This window comes from Manis pentadactyla, chromosome 10 (genome assembly GCF_030020395.1).
Source record: "Manis pentadactyla isolate mManPen7 chromosome 10, mManPen7.hap1, whole genome shotgun sequence".
Classification (NCBI taxonomy): Eukaryota; Metazoa; Chordata; class Mammalia; order Pholidota; family Manidae; genus Manis; species Manis pentadactyla.
In genome coordinates this window covers 93,385,446-93,405,059 of record NC_080028.1, presented here as the reverse complement: position 1 = coordinate 93,405,059, position 19,614 = coordinate 93,385,446, and the positions used below count along the sequence as shown (strand labels likewise).

Here is a 19,614-nt window from a genome sequence, read left to right as displayed (position 1 = left end):
GTGGCCCTAAAAGTTAGAGGTTTGGAGGCAAAGCATCCCAACCTCCCCCTCAGCCTTCACCTGCCAGCCCCTTCAGCCCCTCCGCCACAGCCCTGAATGTCTGCTCCCGACCCCGTGTCTGCACCTGTTCTGCACTGCAGGCCCATATCTACCACTGGATGCCCCCGTATGGGCCTACTGACAGTCCCCCGTGCCCCAAGGCAGGACCTGCCCTCCTGACCACCAGACGGGACAGGAGACAGGCCTGTGAGGCAGCTAAATGGTGGGCTGATCAGCAGCAGCCCATGCAGCTCAGGTGAGCCTGGGCCACTGTGCTGGATAAGCCTTCAGACCAAAGGGGAACCAGCAACTGAACTGACTGAGGCCTTAAGTCACAGGGCACCATGGATACATTTCCTCCCACCCATCCTTCCCATCCGTACCTGACGTTATAAAATGTAACATGGCTACATACAACATACATGAGAAGCTCTAAATTAATTTACCTGTGTTCCTCGTGGGTTGAGTGCTTCCATACTTTAAGGGTCTTTAATCTGTACCTGGGGAATCAAGTGGGAACCCCTACCAACAAGGAACTGGATAAATTGTTTAGGACCACAGAGCTGGGTGCTAGAACAGAGTTCCACAGAAAGTTTTTTTATTGCTTTCAGAACAAATTAAAGTGCTCTCATAACTTTTTTTAGTGAAGAAAAACTTGTACAACTTTTCTAAAACACTGTTTTATCCGCTGATGAAGTAGCAGTTGAACACAGAAAATCTCCCTGAGGCAAGTGCCTGGGCTGGCTGGCACAGCAGTGAGGCGGGCCGCAGCTGTCCGGTCAGACACAGCTGACGCCTAGAAGCGGGGCCTGCGCTTGCGGCCAGTGTACTGAGTATCAGGTCTGACTGCCCTGTGATGAACAAGTAACAGGAAGAACAGGCTCAGAGAAAGGCACTGAGAACCTGGGACTCTTAAGTGCAGGTGAGCCCTTAGTGGCCACACCCACCCCTGCCCCAGCAGCCTATGTCCAGCCCAGGTACTCACTTGCCCTGACGCCTGTAGCGCGCCTTCTTCTCCAGCACCCACTCACGCCTTTTCCTCCACATCACCCTGTGCTTTCCAATGCTATGCGGAATCCTGTGCGGGAGACACAGCTGTGAGCCCATGGATGGAGCCCCGCCTGGCTAGCACCCAGATGCCACACTGGCACCCAGTTGGCACAAAGATGCCGGCTCTGGGCATCTTTGGGGAAAATGACTCCTTGTTGGGGTGCATACACACTTGCCTGTGGGGCAGGCAGGGGACCAAACTACTTCTGGAGCAACACAGGCCAGGATCAGCTCCCGAATACCTGATACTGTCCAAGCCAAGCCAGAGGCCCCATGCCCAGCGCAGCCACCTAAGGCCATTCTGTGGCTGTGGGTCAGTGTGCCTGGTACACACCCAGTAGGGGCTCCCAGCAACTACAAATGTCTGAGGCAGGAAAACAAGGCTGCCCAGCTCATGACAGCCCCGACAATGATCCTCAGGGCTTGATCTTGGCCTCTAGCCCTGGCTGAGGAGAAAAGGGACCTGCCACAGCCCCGTGGGAGAAAGGCCTGAGAACTGGGGCCTAGGCCCCCAAACCAGATCCCCAACTTCCAGCATAACGCACACCATTTCCTGAGCACCTGCATGCATGGCCCAGGGATGTTCTACAGCAGGCACGAACCAGCCAGGCCCTTGAAGAGCCCAGGACTGGGGGGTGGCCATGACCCCCTACCCTAGGCAAAGTGAGCGCACAGACCTAGCTGCTGCAAAGGGAGCACCAGGAGGCCAAAGAGCACAGGGTCTGGGCAAAACCAAACAAGCTGGTTATTTCTACATGCAGGAGGTGGGGGCAGCATCCAGGCAAGAATACCTACAAGGGCCTCCATGAAAGGCCCAAAGGGGGAAGTCGAGATGGAAGTAAGATTCTGGGGTCTGCCAAGGATGGAGTGATCCTACTCTGCTGTTTCCTCTTTACGCATATTTTTAATCAAAGAAAAACTTTAAAAAAAATCTCAGAATGTCACTTGGCTGGGCCAGTTCACAGAGGTGAGAACACCAAGAATGTGTTCTCCCTTCAGGGAAGCGGTGACATCTTACCCCAAAGGGACAACACAGCATGACTGCACTTCAGGGTGAGCAGAGGCAGCAGTTCACGCAAGAAACCCCAGAGCACCCACACCTGGGGGACAGGGTCTGATGTGCCAGGTGCAAACTGGGGGCTGGACACGTAAGACCAATCCCCATGAGACTGTAAGGAAGGACAAGCTGTGGGGCAGGGTAGCAAGTAGGGGATAAGACATGAGCCACACAAGAACAACGGTAAAGAGTCATCAGGGAGAGAAAGGGAGCAGGTGAAGGTGTTTTGAGAACTCCAGACCAATGGCACCAAGCAGAAATGGTCAGCAGGGCAAACCCCTTGCTTTAGGAGTGGCAGGGTAGAGGCCAGGTGGTGAGGATTAAGGCAGGTGCAGGTGAAGCAAAATTTATGTTAAAAAAAATTAGAGATCTAAGATTAAGTAGAACTTTAAAAAATTCACCTTCCTTAATTCACTATTGTTAAGTGGCCTGAACGTGATTAGCAGTGAGAGTAACAGGAAAAACCCAATTAATCTGACAGACAGCAGCCACATCTGGCCCTCCCAACACCTGAGGACTGAAACCTAGGAGCCCGCGGAGCCAGGGAGACTCGGTCTGGGCCAGGCACTGTGGAGAGTCCTGTATAAACTCTACCCAACAAGCTACCCAAGTCGGTGGCCTTATACCCTCTTTCCTTTAAACAGATGAGAACTAGATGCTCAGATCACACAACTTACCCAAATTTAGTTAAGACATGTCATCTGTACCACTGTGACAACCAGAGGGATCCTAAGGTGGTTGGAGGGAATTAACAATTTGTACTTCCTTTGTGATGCAGCAGGGGAAACCACCCGCTGGGAGCAAGGGGTGGGCAATTCACAGCAGAAAACATCTAGAAGAGCCCCCAAAACCTCAGGGGCAATGGGCTGAGGAAGCTAAGAGAGATGACCCTGGAGGGCCACAGGTCAGAGGGCATAAACCTGAGGTGGACATGAGGAACACACTATCTTCACAACCCACAGGCCTTTCAAACTCATCTATTCTCTTGCTATTTTTCCTCCTAAGTGTCTTTTAAAGTCTTAAGACCTCACTCGTTTCTACCAGAACTAAAAAAGAAACTCCTTTGCTACCTTACAATTATTCATTCAACAAATACAGAATACCTCTAACAAGATACTACTCTGATGTCAGGGACATCATACCAGCTTCTCCCATTTTCCTTCTGGCTGGGGATACAAATAATAACCAAGTAAACAAATACACAGGATTTAGAGCCCTGAAAGATGGTAAGGGAAACAAGAAAGGTAAGGAGAACTCAACTGAAGATACATGACTTACATGGCAAAACGGGACGTACTTTTTTTTTTAAAGGGAAAAAAAGATCAGTCTTGCTGCTGGGCAAAAAAATTCCAAAAGGCAAAGACTGGGAGCAGAGAGACAAGCAAGGCAGCTTTCAGTGACCCAGGTGGGAGTGGGAAGAGGGCTGGGACTGGCTACACCCGGAGGCTGTGGGCGCAGGACCTGCTGGCGGACTGCCTGAAGGGCAGGTTAAGGAAGACGGAGCGACTGAGAAGGGAGGAGTTAGTTTGGGGGTGAAAGCTGAGCGCTTTTGTTTGAGACACCTGTGGGAAGTCAAGGTAAGGACACTTAGGGGGTGGTTCAGAATCAGAGGTGGGGTTGAGACCAAGGATATACATCTGGAGTTACGAACCTAGAGTTAGCATCGAAGGCAGCAGAGAGAGAAGGGGCCAGATTGGGCCCCAGGTTGCTGTGAGAAGCAATAGCCAAGCAATAGCCAGAGAGGACACGAGACAACCAGGACGGGGAGGGGAGCCAAGTGAGGAGAGCGTGAAGGGAGTGATCGGCTGTGTCAGCTTCTGCTGAGCATTCAAGTTAAGATGAAGGCAGAGAAGAAAAATTACGAAGTGAACACAGATTTGCCAAGAGGTTGGTGGTGGCCTGACAAGAGCAATTTGCGCCAAATCAGAAGCCTGAGCAGAGGACTGAGAGAGTGGTGGCAAAGCAGCCAGAGGTGGCGAGGATGAGGAGCTCCATTACAAGGGGAGGCCCGCGAACGGGCCTGTGTAGCCAGGAGCTGGTGTGCAGTTGAAGGAGGGTCTTTTTGTAGACAGGAGAAATTGTGCAGCACGTCTGTGCACTGACAGGAATCACCCAGGAGAGGAGAGACGAGGATGCGGAAGAGGAAGGAGAGCTACAGGAGCCAGGAGGGGATGGGGTCCAGGACCAAGGTCGGGGAGGCAGCCTCAGCCGGGGTTCCCTGGTTCTATTACCACCTGGGCATCACTGCTGCCTCTGAACCCGAGACTTGGTAAAAGCAGAGAGAAATGAGTCGTCTTGCTGCCAGCACCTTCCTTCTGCCACATCTACTAATGGACCGGGCATCAGCAACTCCCTGCCCCTTAGGCAGGGCTGAACAACGGCCTTACCTCTCGTTCAGGAACACAGACTCTGTGGCCTCCTCCTCTTCATCACTGTTCCCATTCAGGCCCTGCACAGGAACCCAAGTACCCTTAGATCACCCTGGAGGTCTCTCATCTCATCTGCCCCACCCCACACCCCAGGTCTGGGCACCCAGGCCTGAGCCCTTCCAACAGGTACTGGGCCCAGCCCAACAAGAAAGGAAACCAAAAGCCATGGCCCACAAACTCAAGGCCCCTCACCAGTGGCATAACGGTCGATGGCCCAGAAAACAGACAGAGGTAAAACCTACAATGAGAAAGTACAGAGTGAGGGACAGGGTCACAAAGCTTTGCAGGGCAAAACAGGTCCTCATGCTCCCTCCCAGACAAGTACAGAGAGGGAGGGCCCCAAGACCAGCCCAGCACTATGCTGGCCCACTCCTCGGTGGCCATCAGGGGCCACACCTCTGCCCTCTCTCTGCAGCGCGGGCAGCTCACTGGCCCGCCCCCACTCACTTCTTCGCCTTGGCACTGTTGGGGTAGTCCACCACCACCCCACCAGTGAAGCCGGCCTTCATGGCCTGGATGGTGATCAGCTCCAGCTGAGGAGAGAACAGCAAGGGGGTCAGGCAGAGAGGCCGAGGGAGCAGACAACCTTCCCTCTACTCCCTTCAAGAAGCCAATATAGTCCCAAGATGAACTTCGCCTGGGAGAACCGAAGGTCTTTATCAGACTATTCCCAGTTCTGCGTCCCTAAAAGCCACAGAGGCAAGGGCAGGCTAGAAGCAGCCGCTGCATATACTCCCCTCAGGGGCATACACAACACGCAATTCCCCCCAAGTCTCACTTCCTAGCCCACTCAGGAAATAAACTTCTGCCACCACCTGGGAGGCAGACTCATTGGTGGTTATGAGTCAGGGACAACTCACCACTTATGTTCCAGAGTCTGTAGCTGGCACCTCCTCATTCCCCTGGCAGAACAGAGGCCTGTGCCGTTGTCTCCCCACCTCCCCACTTATGCTTATTTGCTTATAGAGATCAATAATCTCCTATCACATTTACTAACTTACCTGTTAATACTATCTTACCTGTCAAGAGAACACAAACCACCTATCCCAGCCCTGCAGGTACCACCCTTTCCTGAGAAAATCACAAAAACGTGCCATTGGGGGGGTGGCATCACAGGGACCACTCTGGGGTGCTCATTCCCTATTTTCTGCACCAATCAGCATAAGGTTCCTTGTTCTGTCACTTCCCAAGAGCAGGAGGGCAGGTAGTAAGAGGCAGGACATCGCACCTGCTCTGGGTTCCTCCCCCTTCCCTGCACTTCCCGAAGCCAAGGGACTCACCTGCTCTGAGTTCTCAGGGTACAGCTGCAGGACAGCTCGGGCCCCACGAACCTGCAAGCAAAAGAAACGTCACTATCTGACAATATCCCATGGGGCCAGGACCCTGACTCTCCTTCCTTATTTGCTTAATATTTGTGTTCCACTAAGAGCACAACAGTGTTCTCAGGACGAGATACAGCCATGAACAGAAGAGATGCCCGTGAACTTCCAGATCTCACATTTTAGTGAGGATTACAGCTTGTTTTTAATTGTGATTAAGGGCTAAAAAGAACAACAAATTAGGACAAAGAGATGGCAAGTGACAGAGTGCTGTATTTACTTTGGGTTCAAGAAAGATCTCTCAGAGGAACACTTGAGCACAGGGCTAAATGCAGCAGGAACTGACTATTTAAACATAGAAGGGAAGCACATTTCAGCAGAGAAAGGCAAACACAAAGCCATAAGAACTTCAGGATTAACCCTCCCAAGTGGGAGAAACCATGTAATGCACAAGAACCACCAGCCACTGGCAGGAACCACCTACCCTGAGGAAGCCAAGACCTGAGGGGTACCAAGACCAACCCCTGGGTCCTCCAGAATAACAAACCAACTCATTTTCAGGACTTAGGACCTCAAACCATCCCTACCCAGATCTCAGTAAACCATGAAAATCAACACCACTGGTCATAAAGATAAAAGTTAAAAAGGCTTTCTCAGGAATGCTAATTAAAACCACAATGAGATATCACCTCACACCAGTAAGGATGGCCACCATCCAGAAGACAAACAACAAATGTTGGCGAGATTGTGGAGAAAGGGGAACCCTCTTACACTGCTGGTGGGAATATAAATTAGTTCAACCATTGTGGAAAGCAGTATGGAGGTTCCTCAAAAAGCTCAAAATAAAAATACCATTTGACCCAGGAATTCCACTCCTAGGAATTTACCCTAAGAATGCAGCAGCCCAGTTTGAAAAAGACAGATGCACCCCTATGTTTATCGCAGCACTATTTACAATAGGCAAGAAATGGAAGCAACCTAAGTGTCCATCAGTAGACGAATGGATAAAGATGTGGTACATATACACAATGGAATATTATTCAGCCATAAGAAGAAAACAAATCCTACCATTTGCAACAACATGGATGGAGCTAGAGGGTATTATGCTCAGTGAAATAAGCCAGAGGGACAAAGACAAGTATCAAATGATTTCACTCATATGTGGAATATAAGAATAAAGGAAAAACTGAAGGAACAAAACAGCAGCAGAATCACAGAACCCAAGAATGGACTAACAGTTACCAAAGGGAAAGGGACTGGGGAGGATGGGTGGGAAGGGAGGGATGAGGGGGAGAAAAATAGAAAGGGGGCATTATGATTAGCATGTATAATGTGGGGGGGGCACGGGGAGGGCTGTGCAACACAGAGAAGACAAGTAGTGATTTTACAGCATCTTACTACACAGATGGACAGTGACTAATGGGGTATATGGGGGGGACTTGGTGAAGGGGGGAGTCTAGTAAACATAATGTTCCTCATGTAATTGTAGATTAATGATACCAAAATAAAAAAAAAAAAGGCTTTCTCAGGAGTAAATAAGCACCCTGCTCCCCATCTGAGCTTCAGGTGAGATGTCACAGGTGAGGGCACTCTGGAAGGTGTCCTGTGGGGCCTAGACACAATGTCCCAGTCCTCACTCTATGGAGTCCATGTCCCAAACCAACTTCTGCTTAAGGCTGAGCATAGTGGACACAGGCATTGCGACTGGTCTCCTATTTTGACATCAGCATCTTCTGCATTTCCTTAGGGAGTGTCAGCCCACTGAGCTTTCTGTTTAGGCTAAGGACCTGGACAATAGTAACCACAATAAGGTGGTCCTGCCACCCCATGTGGTCCCACCTGAAGGGTCCTCCCATGGGACACCTCTATGCAATCACTGCCCAGGCAGGGAAATTTCATACTCACCAGCACAGAATAAAGAGAAGAAAAAAAGTAGTACAGGCGCTTGGCAGGGATGTCAGACTTCTTATTAGCATTGCAGAGCCACTGCAAAGCAGAAATGCTAAAAAAAGAAAAGGAAGGAAAGGAGCTAGTCAGGAGAGGGACCAAGTACATGGCCCCCTCCAGCCTCTCAAGCCTAACAGCTACATCCTTGATGTCCAAGTGAAACCCTCCTGCCAGGAACTTCCTGGGCATGTGCAGGTCCACTCTGGGTCACGATTCTACCATACTGGCCCATACCCAGGTCAGCATTAACTTCCTTGCAGCCAGCCCCAAGGAACATTTTTTCCATCTTATTTCTACAGGCATCTCAAATCTAAGATTACTAAGCATGTGGAGGCTCCCTCTGCCCCTACCCCTTCACTCCCTCCCTCCAATCAAGAGAAACTCCTTTTACTGTACTTACACAAAGCCATCCTCACTCTACTCCTAAACCAGCTCCCAGACAGAACACCTCCAGCACCCAGCATGTCCTTTTCTGGCTTCACCTCCTCTCTGCTCTACACCCACCCACAGAAGCCCAGGCCCCAGTGGCTCCTCCAACTTTTACTCTCCTAGGTCAGCACTCAGTACCAGTTCAATAGCTCAGCAACCTCATTTTCCCCTCTTCTCTCACTTCCCTCAATCTTCCTGAAACACAGATCTGACCTTGCCCCTGCCAGCTCCCCACCAACCACCCACAGAGTGAAAAGCCTTCCAAGAACAATCCCACAGAATCTCATCTTCTGAGTAATCTCTCACTCACCCCATGACCCATCAGACTGCTCTCCCTACCCACTTTCTGTCTTCTGTCTTTGCTCACCCTGTTCCTTCACGTGGAAACCTCTTCCTTGACCATCCAAATCCTCCCCACCTTCAAGGCCCAGCCCCAGCCTTTCCTGTGCTCACCTGGGTCCCCTGACTCCCTAAGTCACACCCCACACTCGGACTCATGTGTACTTGACTGGTCTCTGTCTCACAGCCCCTAATTTACCACGGAGTCTTAAAGACAGGGATTGTGTTTTGTTTCCATAAACTCCACAGCACCTTGTACAGTCTTACATATAATCAACATTTAAAAATAAAAACTCACCATAGTAGTGTCTCTCAAACACAAACGACCGTCTGTTCCTAAAACACAACAGCCACATCCCTGGCTTTGGCTTTCTGCGGTATAGAACATCCTACCCAGTTACTAAAACGCAATTGCTATCCTTGACTTCTTTCTTCCCAATCCTGTTCCCAGATGTAAACTAATCCCTTGCCCTAAAAGAAAACCTCAGACCCGTGTTTTTACTATTCACCCAGATCCCTCCTGCTTAACCTGCAGTCACAGGAGGTCGTCTCCCCTGTACCACTCACACCTTCCTCTGCCCCAAAACACACTACACCACTCAGCACTTACCACAGAAAACCCAGCACAACTTCATTGTCTCAATAATAACTTCGATGTTTGAAGACCTGTTACCAAAGTGCTACGTACACCCTCAAAACTCAACTCTGATGACCCAGAAAGGACCCCCAAAACACAAAGAAACTATAGCAGTCCAGGCCACTCTGTTAATTCTTCAAAAAGGTAAAACCATGGCTGCTGGGACCCTCAACATGGCTGCTAGGGCCCACAAGATGGCTTTTAGAGGCTCAGAAGGCCTCTCCCACCCGCAGTGGAATCTAGACCAAAGGGTGCCTGAACCGGGCAGCACAAGAGAAGAGAAGGAGTATGTAGTTTAGAAACAAAAAAAAAATTTGTTTCTGGGGGCCTTGCTCTAACCTTGTAAATCTGAAAATCCCAGGGGACACATTTTTAAGTATCTGCACAGCCAGGTGCACTGGCCTGCAGGACTAAAGCAGGATGAAGACTTACCTGATACAACCATCAAAGGTGCCTGGTTTGAAGGGGAGGCCCTGGCCCATGTCCCCAAGAAGTAGGTCTCCCTCCATCTCTCGGTCCAAGGCTGCGTCTACAGCAGGTTGTGAAAAAAACACGATTATGTGGCTTCTTGTGCCAGTAAGGGGAGCCACCCACCCAGCACTGAACCAGAAATACTCACCCAGCATGGCAGGGCTGATGTCGACACCCACCCAATAGTGCCCCTCACACGAGAGACAGTCTCCACTCAGCCCAGAACCACAACTGGAAAACAAATGAACAGGGGCTCAACCATGAGATCAGCAAAGACACCACCACCTCAGCAATGGGAACTGGGCCCCAGCCACTCACCCAATATCCAACAGGTAACAGGGCTGGCCCTCAGGCAGACAGAGGAGTTCCAGTGCCCGCCCAGCCATCCTGGTCTGAACTTCAATCATCCGTGAGCTGCGAAGGCACAAACACAAGCCCGTGGTCAGCATCCTGGGCCACAATCCCCCCAGAGCAAAAGAAAGGAGAACAATCCCAAGGTGTGCTCCCAGCCACCAAGCTCAGCTATGACTATTTAAAAGTGACCCCCAAAGCCCATGCAGTACAGTGACAAATTATTCTGTGACACAAATTTTAACTATACCAGCTGCAAAGCTAACATGAAGGAAGCCAATTCACTCAGCTAATGACCAGCCACTGGGTATTTCCAACTCAATCAGGCTTTGATACGGCATTACCCAAGAACACGTTTTCCAGAAAAATTATCCATGTTACTCGGACACGTAAGGACCAACAAGGCACAACAAAAATCTAAGCTCAAACAAACGAACAGAAACGGACCATGAATACAGAGAATAAACCTGTCGTTGCCATGGAATAGGGGAGCGGAGGGATGGGCGAAACAGGTGAAGTGTACAAAGAGGTACAAACTTCCAGCTGTAAGTCACAGGGATGAAAATACAGCACAGGGAACACAGTCAATACTGCAATAGCTTTGTATGTTAAAAAAAAAATCTATAGCAATACTGTCCATGAGAAATAAAACACAAGCCACACACGATTTTCTACTAACCACTGTTAAAATAATAAGCACGTGGTTGACATCCAAAATATATAAAGAGCTCAAGCACCTCAACAAACAAAAAGCAAATAATCCAATTAAAAAATGGGCAGAGGAGCTGAACAGACAGTTCTCCAAAGAAGAAATTCAGATGGCCAACAGACACATGAAAAGATGCTCCACACAGCTAGTCATCAGAGAAATGCAAATTAAAACCACAATGATATCACCTCACACCAGTAAGGATCACCACCACCCAAAAGACAAACAACAACAAATGTTGGCGAGGATGTGGAGAAAGGGGGACCCTCCTACACTGCTGGTGGGAATGTAAATTAGTTCAACCATTGTGGAAAGCAGTATGGAGGTTCCTCAAAAAGCTCAAAATAGAAATACCATTTGACACAGGAATTCCACTCCTAGGAATTTACCCTAAGAACGCAGCAGCCCAGTTTGAAAAAGACAGATGCACCCCTATGTTTATCGCTGCACTATTTACAATAGCCAAGATATGGAAGCAACCTAAATGTCCATCAGTAGATGAATGGATAAAGAAGATGTACATATACACAATGGAATATTATTCAGCCATAAGAAAAAAACAAATCCTACCATTTGCAACAACATGAATGGAGCTAGAGGGTATTATGCTCAGTGAAATAAGCCAGGCGGAGAAAGACAAGTACCAAATGATTTCACTCATATGTGGAGTATAAGAACAAAGAAAAAACTGAAGGACAAAACAGCAGCAGAATAACAGAACCCAAGAATGGACTAACAGTTACCAAAGGGAAAGGGACTGGGGGGGAAAAAAAGAAAGGGGGCATTATGATTAGCATGTATAATGTGGGGGGGGCACGAGGAGGGCTGTGCAACACAGAGAAGACAAGTAGTGATTCTGTAGCATCTTACTACGCTGATGGACAGTGACTGTAATGGGGTTTGTGCAGGGGACTTGGTGATGGGCGGAGTCTAGTAAACATAATATTCCTCATGTAATTGTAGATTAATGATACCAAAAAAAAAATAGTAAGCACATAAAATTAACTGTAGTAACAGCTTACCCAACCCTCTGTATCCTACCTAATAATGTATCTTACTTAACCCAATATGCTCTAAATATCAACACACATACAAAAAAGTATAAATAAAACATCTACATTTTCTTCATACCAAGAAGTTGAGACTAAACATGTTTCAAAAGATGACTGACAACCATCGGTTACCATATAAAAGTAATATAAAGCCAGTGTATCTGGCTTTCCCAAGATAAAAGAATCAGACAATGGTTTTCAAAATGCCTCTGCCGCTGGAAAAAGTTTGTACTTGCTACAAAACGACAGCTGGGCCGGATTTTTGTTGACCTTTTGGTCTTGGACTCTCCTTTGAATGGAAAGAACAGCTACCTGTAGAATTTTGTACCGAGTAGCCTATCAGAAACGCTAGGTGTGGAAGCCCCCCCGCCCCGCCCTGGGCTTCACTTGTTAAAAGGCTTTGTAATGATGCAAATGACTACACTCTCAGAAATTCGGACACTATATATCAAGAGTTGTCGTGAGAATTTAAGAGAGATCATGTAAAAGGGCACACAGATGATTCTCTGCAAGTATAACTTCCTTCCCCCCAACAGCACTGACCCCTTACACGTATCCACTGCCCCCTGGCTCTTTTGCCACACGCTGTAAACGAGTTGTCATACTAAACTTTGGAGAACAACCTAGAAAAAGGTATGATCACCCCGTTTTAATGCTAGGTTCACTTGTGGCCTACGGGATTCTGAGATTTCCTTAGAGTTGACTTTGCCAATGTAAGAAATAGGATCAACCCGGGTCCCTCCCTTCCCCCATCCCCCATCTTCTGACCGCAGTCAAGGCAACTTGCCGGTCCCCGACCCCCGACACCGCAAAACATCCAGGCTCCCCTTACTTGTGCATGTATTTTCGCGCTTCCTTCTCGTCATAAAACTGAGGGGGGGAAAAAAACAGAAAAGGTAAGGTATCGAGCAGAGATCGTGGGAAAAGTAAAAAGGGATGCCCGCGGGACTTAGTGCCTCACCACCTCCGGCGGGCCGCCGTGCTCCGGTCTCCGCACACGTGTCGCCATCCCACCACCTTAGCAGCACGACTGCGGTTGGTTTAGCCCGGAACCCAACTTTTATATCATCGGTCACGCGGCTGCCTCCTAATACACATGCTCCACGCCTTTCCCCGCCTTCCTCTTTACTCGACTGGCTATAGGGCTGACGCGCTGCGAAAAACGTTGTCTCCCATAGGCCAGTTCATCTTGCACCGCCCACGGACGTATTCAAGATGGTAGCCAAGCGCGATTTGAGGTGGCCGAGATTGTTACTGTGGAGATTATGGCGTGCCCCGGGGACCCCACAGAAGCCGGGATCCGACCTGGGCTTAGAAGTAATAAGGACTTACTGCCTGAGCAACGGGCCATACTCGCGCACTGCGCTCTATGAGCTGCTCGGCGTTCCCTCCACAGCCACGCAGGCGCAAATCAAGGAGGCCTACTACCGGCAGAGCTTCCTCTATCACCCGGACCGCAACTCGGGGAGCACAGAGGCTTCCGAGCGCTTCACGCGCATCTCCCAGGCCTATGTGGTGCTGAGCAGTGCCACCCTGCGTCGCAAGTATGACCGCGGCCTGCTCAGCTACGAGGACCTGCGCGGACCTGGAGTCCGGCCCCCCAGGACGCCGGCGGCCGACCCTGGCACGTCCCGCACCCCTCCGCCGGACGCTCGGGCTGGGGCCCGTTCTCGGACCGCGTCGGGCGCCAACCGCACCATGTTCAACTTTGACGCCTTCTACCAGGCGCACTACGGAGAACAGCTTGAGCGCGAACGGCGCCTGAGGGCCCGGCGAGAGGCCCTTCGCAAGCAGCAGGAGAACCGGGCCAAGAAGGACTTCCAGTGGGACGAGACCCGAGATGCCACTTTAGTCGTCCTTCTCGTCACTATCTTCCTCATCATAAGCTTCCGTTTGTAGTTGGAGAGAGGAGGAAAGGGGAGCAGCCCCCAGCCAACCCCAAGAAAATAGCCTTTCCTGTCTTCTTGAACCCTTTGTCTTCCGTTTTCTACCTCTGCTGGGGTCCGAAGGAACTGTTCTCCCCCTTCCTTTTCCCCATCCACCTTGCTTAGCCGTTCACCTGCATGTCCCTCCCCTACGACCCAGAAAAGGATTCTGAATGCCCAAGAAGAGGCCCCAAGATGGAAAGTCCCAAAAGCCCAGAATGAAGGGTTTTCTGGAGTCCCTTGGGCGCCTGCTTCCAGAGGTTGCCTTCCTGTGGTTGTCAACTTCTGGAACCCTTGCTCTTGGCTTTATTGTAAAGCTCTGAGCAAGCACTGTCTGCTCCCCCGACGTTTGTACTGTGGGGCTCCTCTGTAACCTTGAAACGTGCAATGTGACCAATCGTTGGCTGCCAAAAGAAAAATTCTGGGGTTGTATGAACTTTGTCTTTCTGTGAGTTCCCCAAGCCACAGGTGAGACCTGACATAGGGTAAGAATTTGATGTGTGGGAACCTTGACGTCCTTTTATTGTCAGCCCCAGAACCCAGTCCCTATTCTGTTGATGGCATGTGGGAATGGGAAAACAAGGTCATGGAGCATAAGGAGTAAGTGTTCCTGTGCCCACGCTTATCTAATATATGACCTTGGAGGAGTTCCTTCGGGCATGACAGCAGAGGAGCAAGTCATTTGCCTTCTTGAGGTCTGTCATAGTTTATTATCCATAGTTCTAGTGGGGGCTCAGTGATTTGAAACATGATGCTAATAGAGTCAGGTTTATCCTTGGGACAGTGTGCCTGCCATTTCGTCATCCCTTTACCAGCCAGTCCCATGACTAACTGCAGCTCATCCTCTCCCAGAAATAGAGCAAAAAACTGGGAGTTTCAGTCTCTTGAATGTGGCCCACCCTTCTGTTTACTTTGCAGTGTTTATCACAGGCCCCACAAGCCAAATCCTTGAAACACAGTTACTTGAGGCTATGGGGAATTTGGGGGGTTTAGAGGGACTACTGAGGGACAGGAGGTGCATGATGGAAACTGGGTTCATTAGAGCTGGCCGAGGTTTTTGTTTTCTTTTTATAATTCTGCTAAGCAGTGGGTCATCACTCAGCTAGAGTTGTAGTCAGGCTCTTTTAACCCCCAGTCACTGCAGGTGCCGTGTAAGTTGTGAGGTGGTAGGTGCTGGAGCATTTATGCGCTGGGGCTGAATGTAGAGCTGTGGGATAGGAAAACCTTTCCCAAAGATCTGGAACAAGGTTTAGGGCCTAAGTCTAGGTTCTAAACAAAGCCAGAGGTGCTTTGGTATATTAATACCACTTCCTGCACTCAATCTTTGTGAAATTCTTGTATAAATTGGGATAAACCCACAGCTAGTTCAACTTGGCCTCTTGGAAACAATGGATTCTCTCTAGCCTTGGAGGTCAAGGGCAACCTCTTAGTCTTGGCTTTGCAGTGGCCACAGGATTCAGCAGTAAAGATTAGAGCCCACTCTTGTTCAGGCCTGCTGGGTTCAGTGAGACTTGATTTGTGGGGAGGAGGCATATGTACTTTAAAATAGAACATTTAATGTTGTGTTTCATATTTGGGAAACGAGGGAAAGTATTTTTGAAACACAAACTACAGGAAGTGAAGCTTAGTAAAATGTACAGAAGTATGGTTCTCAACAGGAGTTGGGTCATAACAGTGTCCTCGGCAAGATTCTATCAAAGTTTTTATCAAAAGGAGTTGTGTGTAAAAGCACTAATGGTCTGTAATAGCTGTGACCTTTCTCAGGGGCTCATGGACATAGACTTCTCAAGTTTGTATTCTTTTGAAGATCTAAGCCAAGAACATTCCCTGGTGCCTCAGAACAAGGTGGTAGATAAAGAGTTCCAGAAGGTTTCAGGGGTCTAGGGGTGGGAGTCAGACTGTGTGCAACTTCTGGAACATTCCAGAACATTGTGTGCAACTTTAGCAGGATAGTCAATAAAGTACATTAACCATCTAACTCTAAGCCTCTCCTTAGGCCTTGAACTAGACCCACTCCACTCTTACTTACAGTGCCATCCTACCTGCCTCACGTCTTTTAGGACAGAGCTGAACTCTTGACACCCCACTCCCTACCCCCCTCCCTGAAAGAGTCTGGGCTCTTCTTGGAAGGGAAGATTTGTGAGGCTTTTGGAAGGACCCCTCACCCACAACTAGTTCTCATGGTATTTCTCCCTTTGCCCCCACCCCCACCCCCAAGATCTCCCATGTCTTTACTTTCCCAGCTTCTCACCTGCCCTGGGGCTGTGGGCATTAGCCCTCACTACTTTCTAGGGGCTGCTCCCCAATTCTTAATAGTGGAGGAAGGCTCACACATGCTGTTTTAGTTCATTTTCTCCTTTTGGTCACAAACTAAAACAAAACTCTAGAAGGTTGGACCAGGAGATGAATACGAGGGGCCCAGCTTGTCCCCAGCAGTGCTCATTGTGGTGGGGATGGGGGTGCAAGTACAGTGCCAGGCTGAGTGAACCATGTACACAGGTCCTAAAATGGACAAAGGAATCAAATGTGTACATGTGTAGACAGTTGCGATACTGTCTTGGACTTGATCAGATCGCCTTTATTCCTCCTGAGTCAAAACTGCTGTTTCCCTCCATTGCCCTTTATCTGTTGCTAGGTGAAATGATCCTTTGTAGACTGCAGTGCTGAGAGAGTAGGGTTTCTTGCTCCCTTCTGAGGTTCTGGCATTTCGTTCACCGGGCACACCTTGCCCTCTGTACTTGTTGCAGCATGAGCCAAGATGAGTAAGAATAGCCTACCTTAGACCAGTGTGTTGTAATCATGTATATAGTAATTATATATAGCCTGAGGCTGAGACACCATGGGTGGAGCCCAAGTGAGTGGCTACCACACTGTCTTTTGGGAAAATGGCAGGGGACAAGGGCTTCCTGCAAAAACACCAGATCCCATAAAGAGTGAGAGTCAGGACAGCTGGTAAGTGGTGGTGTTACTTTAGTCCACTCTTTTGAGTTCATTGCACTAGGAAAGTGGCATCTATCCTGGCTTTTGCCCCTTCTGTGCCTCAGCCTTGTGATGGGGTGTCACACTGCCACCTGCCATAAGCAAAATCCTAGGAGAAGGCCCACCTTACCTGCCTTCAGCAGCTTGTCTCTCACGCCTGGCTTGTTTACAGCAGCTGAGGGTCCCTCTGTTAGTGTGTGAGGAGGATAGTGAAACCTGAGTGTGGACAGCATGAACTTGAATATACCGAGAGCATTCTGTGCTCTCATCCCCAAGAAACTAGTGCAGAGAGTTCACGCTCACTGTGTCAGGAGGTCATAGGGTCTCTGGATGCAGCCATCTCACTGTCTCTGAAGGCTGTCCAAACACAGTCTTCACTAGTGGGGAGGTGGTTTGGCCCTCCCAACCCCACCTTTGCCCCTCCCACATTCATGCCCTCAGTCCTGAGAGGGGACCACTACTAGACAGAAGGCTGACTTCAGGAGGCCCAAGAACAGACCAAGATTCATGGTTCATGGGCCACAGCCAACCTACATGGTGTTTGGCTGTGGCTGGCATGGTGTCTTTAAATAACTCAAAAAAGTTTTGGAGACTTTGTGTAAAAATCTAGATTTCAGACTTCTCTCAGAAAATGAGAAAATGTGCTTCCATTGAGCTCACTCTCATACCTGTATCATCACCTGGGAGAAGCTGTAGTGCCTGCCGTTTATAATAGAACATTGCTCCCCAGTTTGCTGTACTCCCACCAACAGGGGAAATGTAAAAGGTCTCGATCAATACACTTGCCCCCTTTTGCCCAGAGCAGAGAAATACCTCTCTGTATCCCATGTCCATCAAGAGGGAAAACAAAAAAAAAAGGACTATGCATTTCCAGAAAAGTTAGGGAGGCTGGCTTTTTTTGTGGGAATGGACTGCTTTGCACCTCTGTGACCTTCCTGGACTCCACAGGCATTTGAGTTTGCAGAACCCTACGCTATATATCACACGTTGTTACAAGACTCACACTTTATGCAGGGAGGGAGAGTGTGAATCTCATTTTTATTGTGGGACAAGAGAAATCTACATCAGTGGCAAGGTCCTAGACAGAAGAAAGCCAGAGTTCCTTTGGTACAGTAATGCCAATTCCTGTACTCCCACCTTGTGTAAAATCCTTGTATAAAGGGATAAACCCACAGCTAGTCCAAGTTTGTCTCTTGGAAACCATTTGATTGTAGCTTTGGAGGTCAGGGGCAGCCTATAGCCATGGCTTTGCAGTGACCACAGATTCAATGATAAAGATGGGAGCCCACTCTAGGCCTCCTGAGCTCAGTAAGCCTTGATTTAGGGGGAGGGACATATGTACTTTTAAAAATAACATTTATTGTTGTTATGTTTCATGTTCGGAAAACAAGGGGGAAGCTTAGGAAAATACTCAGAAGCTAGTGATTCCCAAACAAGGAGGTGTACATAACACTGTCTGGAGGGGCAGGAACTCCTTGTTTTTATCAAAAAGGAGCAGTTTTGTTACATGGGCAACTTTATAGTTTTGGTTTATAAAAGCGCTGGTGTCTAATTGGTGGGAACTTTCTCATAGGCCCCTTGTTCTTCCTCACAGAGATTACCATCAGGAACATTCTCTAGGGCCCAGAACCTGGAAAAATAAAGTTACAGAAGTTGGCAGGCAGAAGGGCCAGAACTGCCTGGAACCCTCCAGAACATTCTATGTGCCTTCAAGCAGAGGGTTAGTGGAGTTCATTAACCATCCAACTCTAAGCTTCTCCCATGGCCCAGAAGTGGGCCCACTCCACTCTAGTGGTCTTTGTACCCACTTGCTTCAAGAGTTTTTTCATGCTGGACCTGAACACTGAGGGGCCTCATTCCCTCCTCACTCTAAAACAGTCTGAGTTCCTAAAGGTGAGGAGAGTGGAAGGCCTTTTGAAGGACCTCCTTCTGGTTACCATGAGAACACTCTTCTCCCCTCCTATTCTCTCCCTTGCTTAGATCATTGCTTTCTCTTCTCACCTGCGCTGGGGAGGGGAGACTGAACCAGGCTGTGGACATTAGACTCTGCCTTCTAGAGGATGCTCCCCAATTCATGGTAGTGGAGGAAACTCAGATATGCCCAATCTTAGCTCCTGTTCTCCTTTAGGAGAAAACTCACTGGAAGCCTGGGCTAGGCGTAAGAGGCCAGGACACCAGGAGCCCAGCCTGCCCCCAGGCTGTGCTCAAACTGTGGGCAGTTGCCAACATACAGTCTTCTGTCATCTTAGGCAGGCACATGTGGTTCCAATGTCCCTGAGCTTCCAGCAGCTCAAGTGCCAGCAGTAGGAAAAGTGAGGACTGCAGGAACACGAAGGCCAGTGTCACATGGCAGTTCTCAAGTGGGCACTGTCAGCACTTTGACTGCACCCCTACCCAGGGTAAATCAGACTGTCTGGACTTGAAGGGCTCTCAAAAGCTCAAATGGGCCAGTCCCTCCAATCATTGCCTAAATCTCTAAGGAACCCATCAACCAGTACCTCAGGTCTTGCTTGCACAGCTTTAGGACTAGGGACCATCTACCTGCAGCAGCAACCCTGACTTAAAAGCCTCATACTGAGCCCAAACCTGGCAGTCTGTGATTTCCACCCATTGGTCTTGACTCTGATGACTGGCTCTGCATGACTTCTGGCTATACATCTCTAGCCTTTAGAGATTCAAAGGCTAAATATTACACATGTATTTCAAACAGATCCCTCAACTGTTCCTCATGGGACTTAGTCCCAATCCTCTTTTTCTTCATTACTCCAAAGGTGCTGGTTTGGGGGATCCCACTTACAGTGTTGAGCCAACCCAATACTTCCCTCTTCTTGCTGGTTGTTGATCCTTGTTAACATGGCTCAAGATCACATTCGCTTCTACA

At 49.1% G+C, this 19,614-nt stretch overlaps 2 protein-coding genes and 1 non-coding gene across 3 annotated transcripts; 1 reads left to right on the top strand and 2 right to left on the bottom strand.

The window, feature by feature from the left end:
• Positions 1–620: 620 nt before the first annotated feature.
• BUD23 (BUD23 rRNA methyltransferase and ribosome maturation factor) lies at positions 621–12,912 on the bottom strand. Its single transcript, XM_036887384.2, has 12 exons — positions 12,791–12,912; positions 12,662–12,699; positions 10,036–10,131; positions 9,866–9,948; positions 9,679–9,775; positions 7,800–7,896; positions 5,856–5,906; positions 5,023–5,108; positions 4,768–4,813; positions 4,534–4,595; positions 1,025–1,117; positions 621–890 (listed from the first exon to the last, which is right to left on the bottom strand). Exons 1-12 carry the CDS (start codon positions 12,836–12,838, stop codon positions 836–838), a joined length of 852 nt encoding a protein of 283 aa, XP_036743279.1. The 5' UTR covers positions 12,839–12,912; the 3' UTR covers positions 621–835.
• Positions 1,448–1,579, bottom strand: LOC118913418 (small Cajal body-specific RNA 20). The gene has a single exon (XR_005025204.2). It is a non-coding gene; the product is annotated as a small Cajal body-specific RNA 20 (non-coding RNA).
• A 101-nt stretch (positions 12,913–13,013) lies between the features above and the next one.
• On the top strand, positions 13,014–15,732 carry DNAJC30 (DnaJ heat shock protein family (Hsp40) member C30). The gene has a single exon (XM_036887383.2). It carries the CDS (start codon positions 13,045–13,047, stop codon positions 13,726–13,728), a length of 684 nt encoding a protein of 227 aa, XP_036743278.1. The 5' UTR covers positions 13,014–13,044; the 3' UTR covers positions 13,729–15,732.
• Positions 15,733–19,614: the final 3,882 nt, after the last annotated feature.

Bases quoted from the DNA above. Each gene is read 5' to 3' on its own strand.
- DNAJC30 (XM_036887383.2), top strand. From the start codon at position 13,045: ATGGTAGCCAAGCGCGATTTGAGGTGGCCGAGATTGTTACTGTGGAGA.
- BUD23 (XM_036887384.2), bottom strand. From the start codon at position 12,838: ATGGCGACACGTGTGCGGAGACCGGAGCACGGCGGCCCGCCGGAGGTG. The intron at 9,776-9,865 runs GTGAGTATTTCT...AACCTGCTGTAG, and splicing joins CATCAGCCCTGCCATGCTGG to ACGCAGCCTTGGACCGAGAG. The intron at 4,814-5,022 runs GTGAGTGGGGGC...TTCTCATTGTAG, and splicing joins AACAGTGCCAAGGCGAAGAA to GTTTTACCTCTGTCTGTTTT.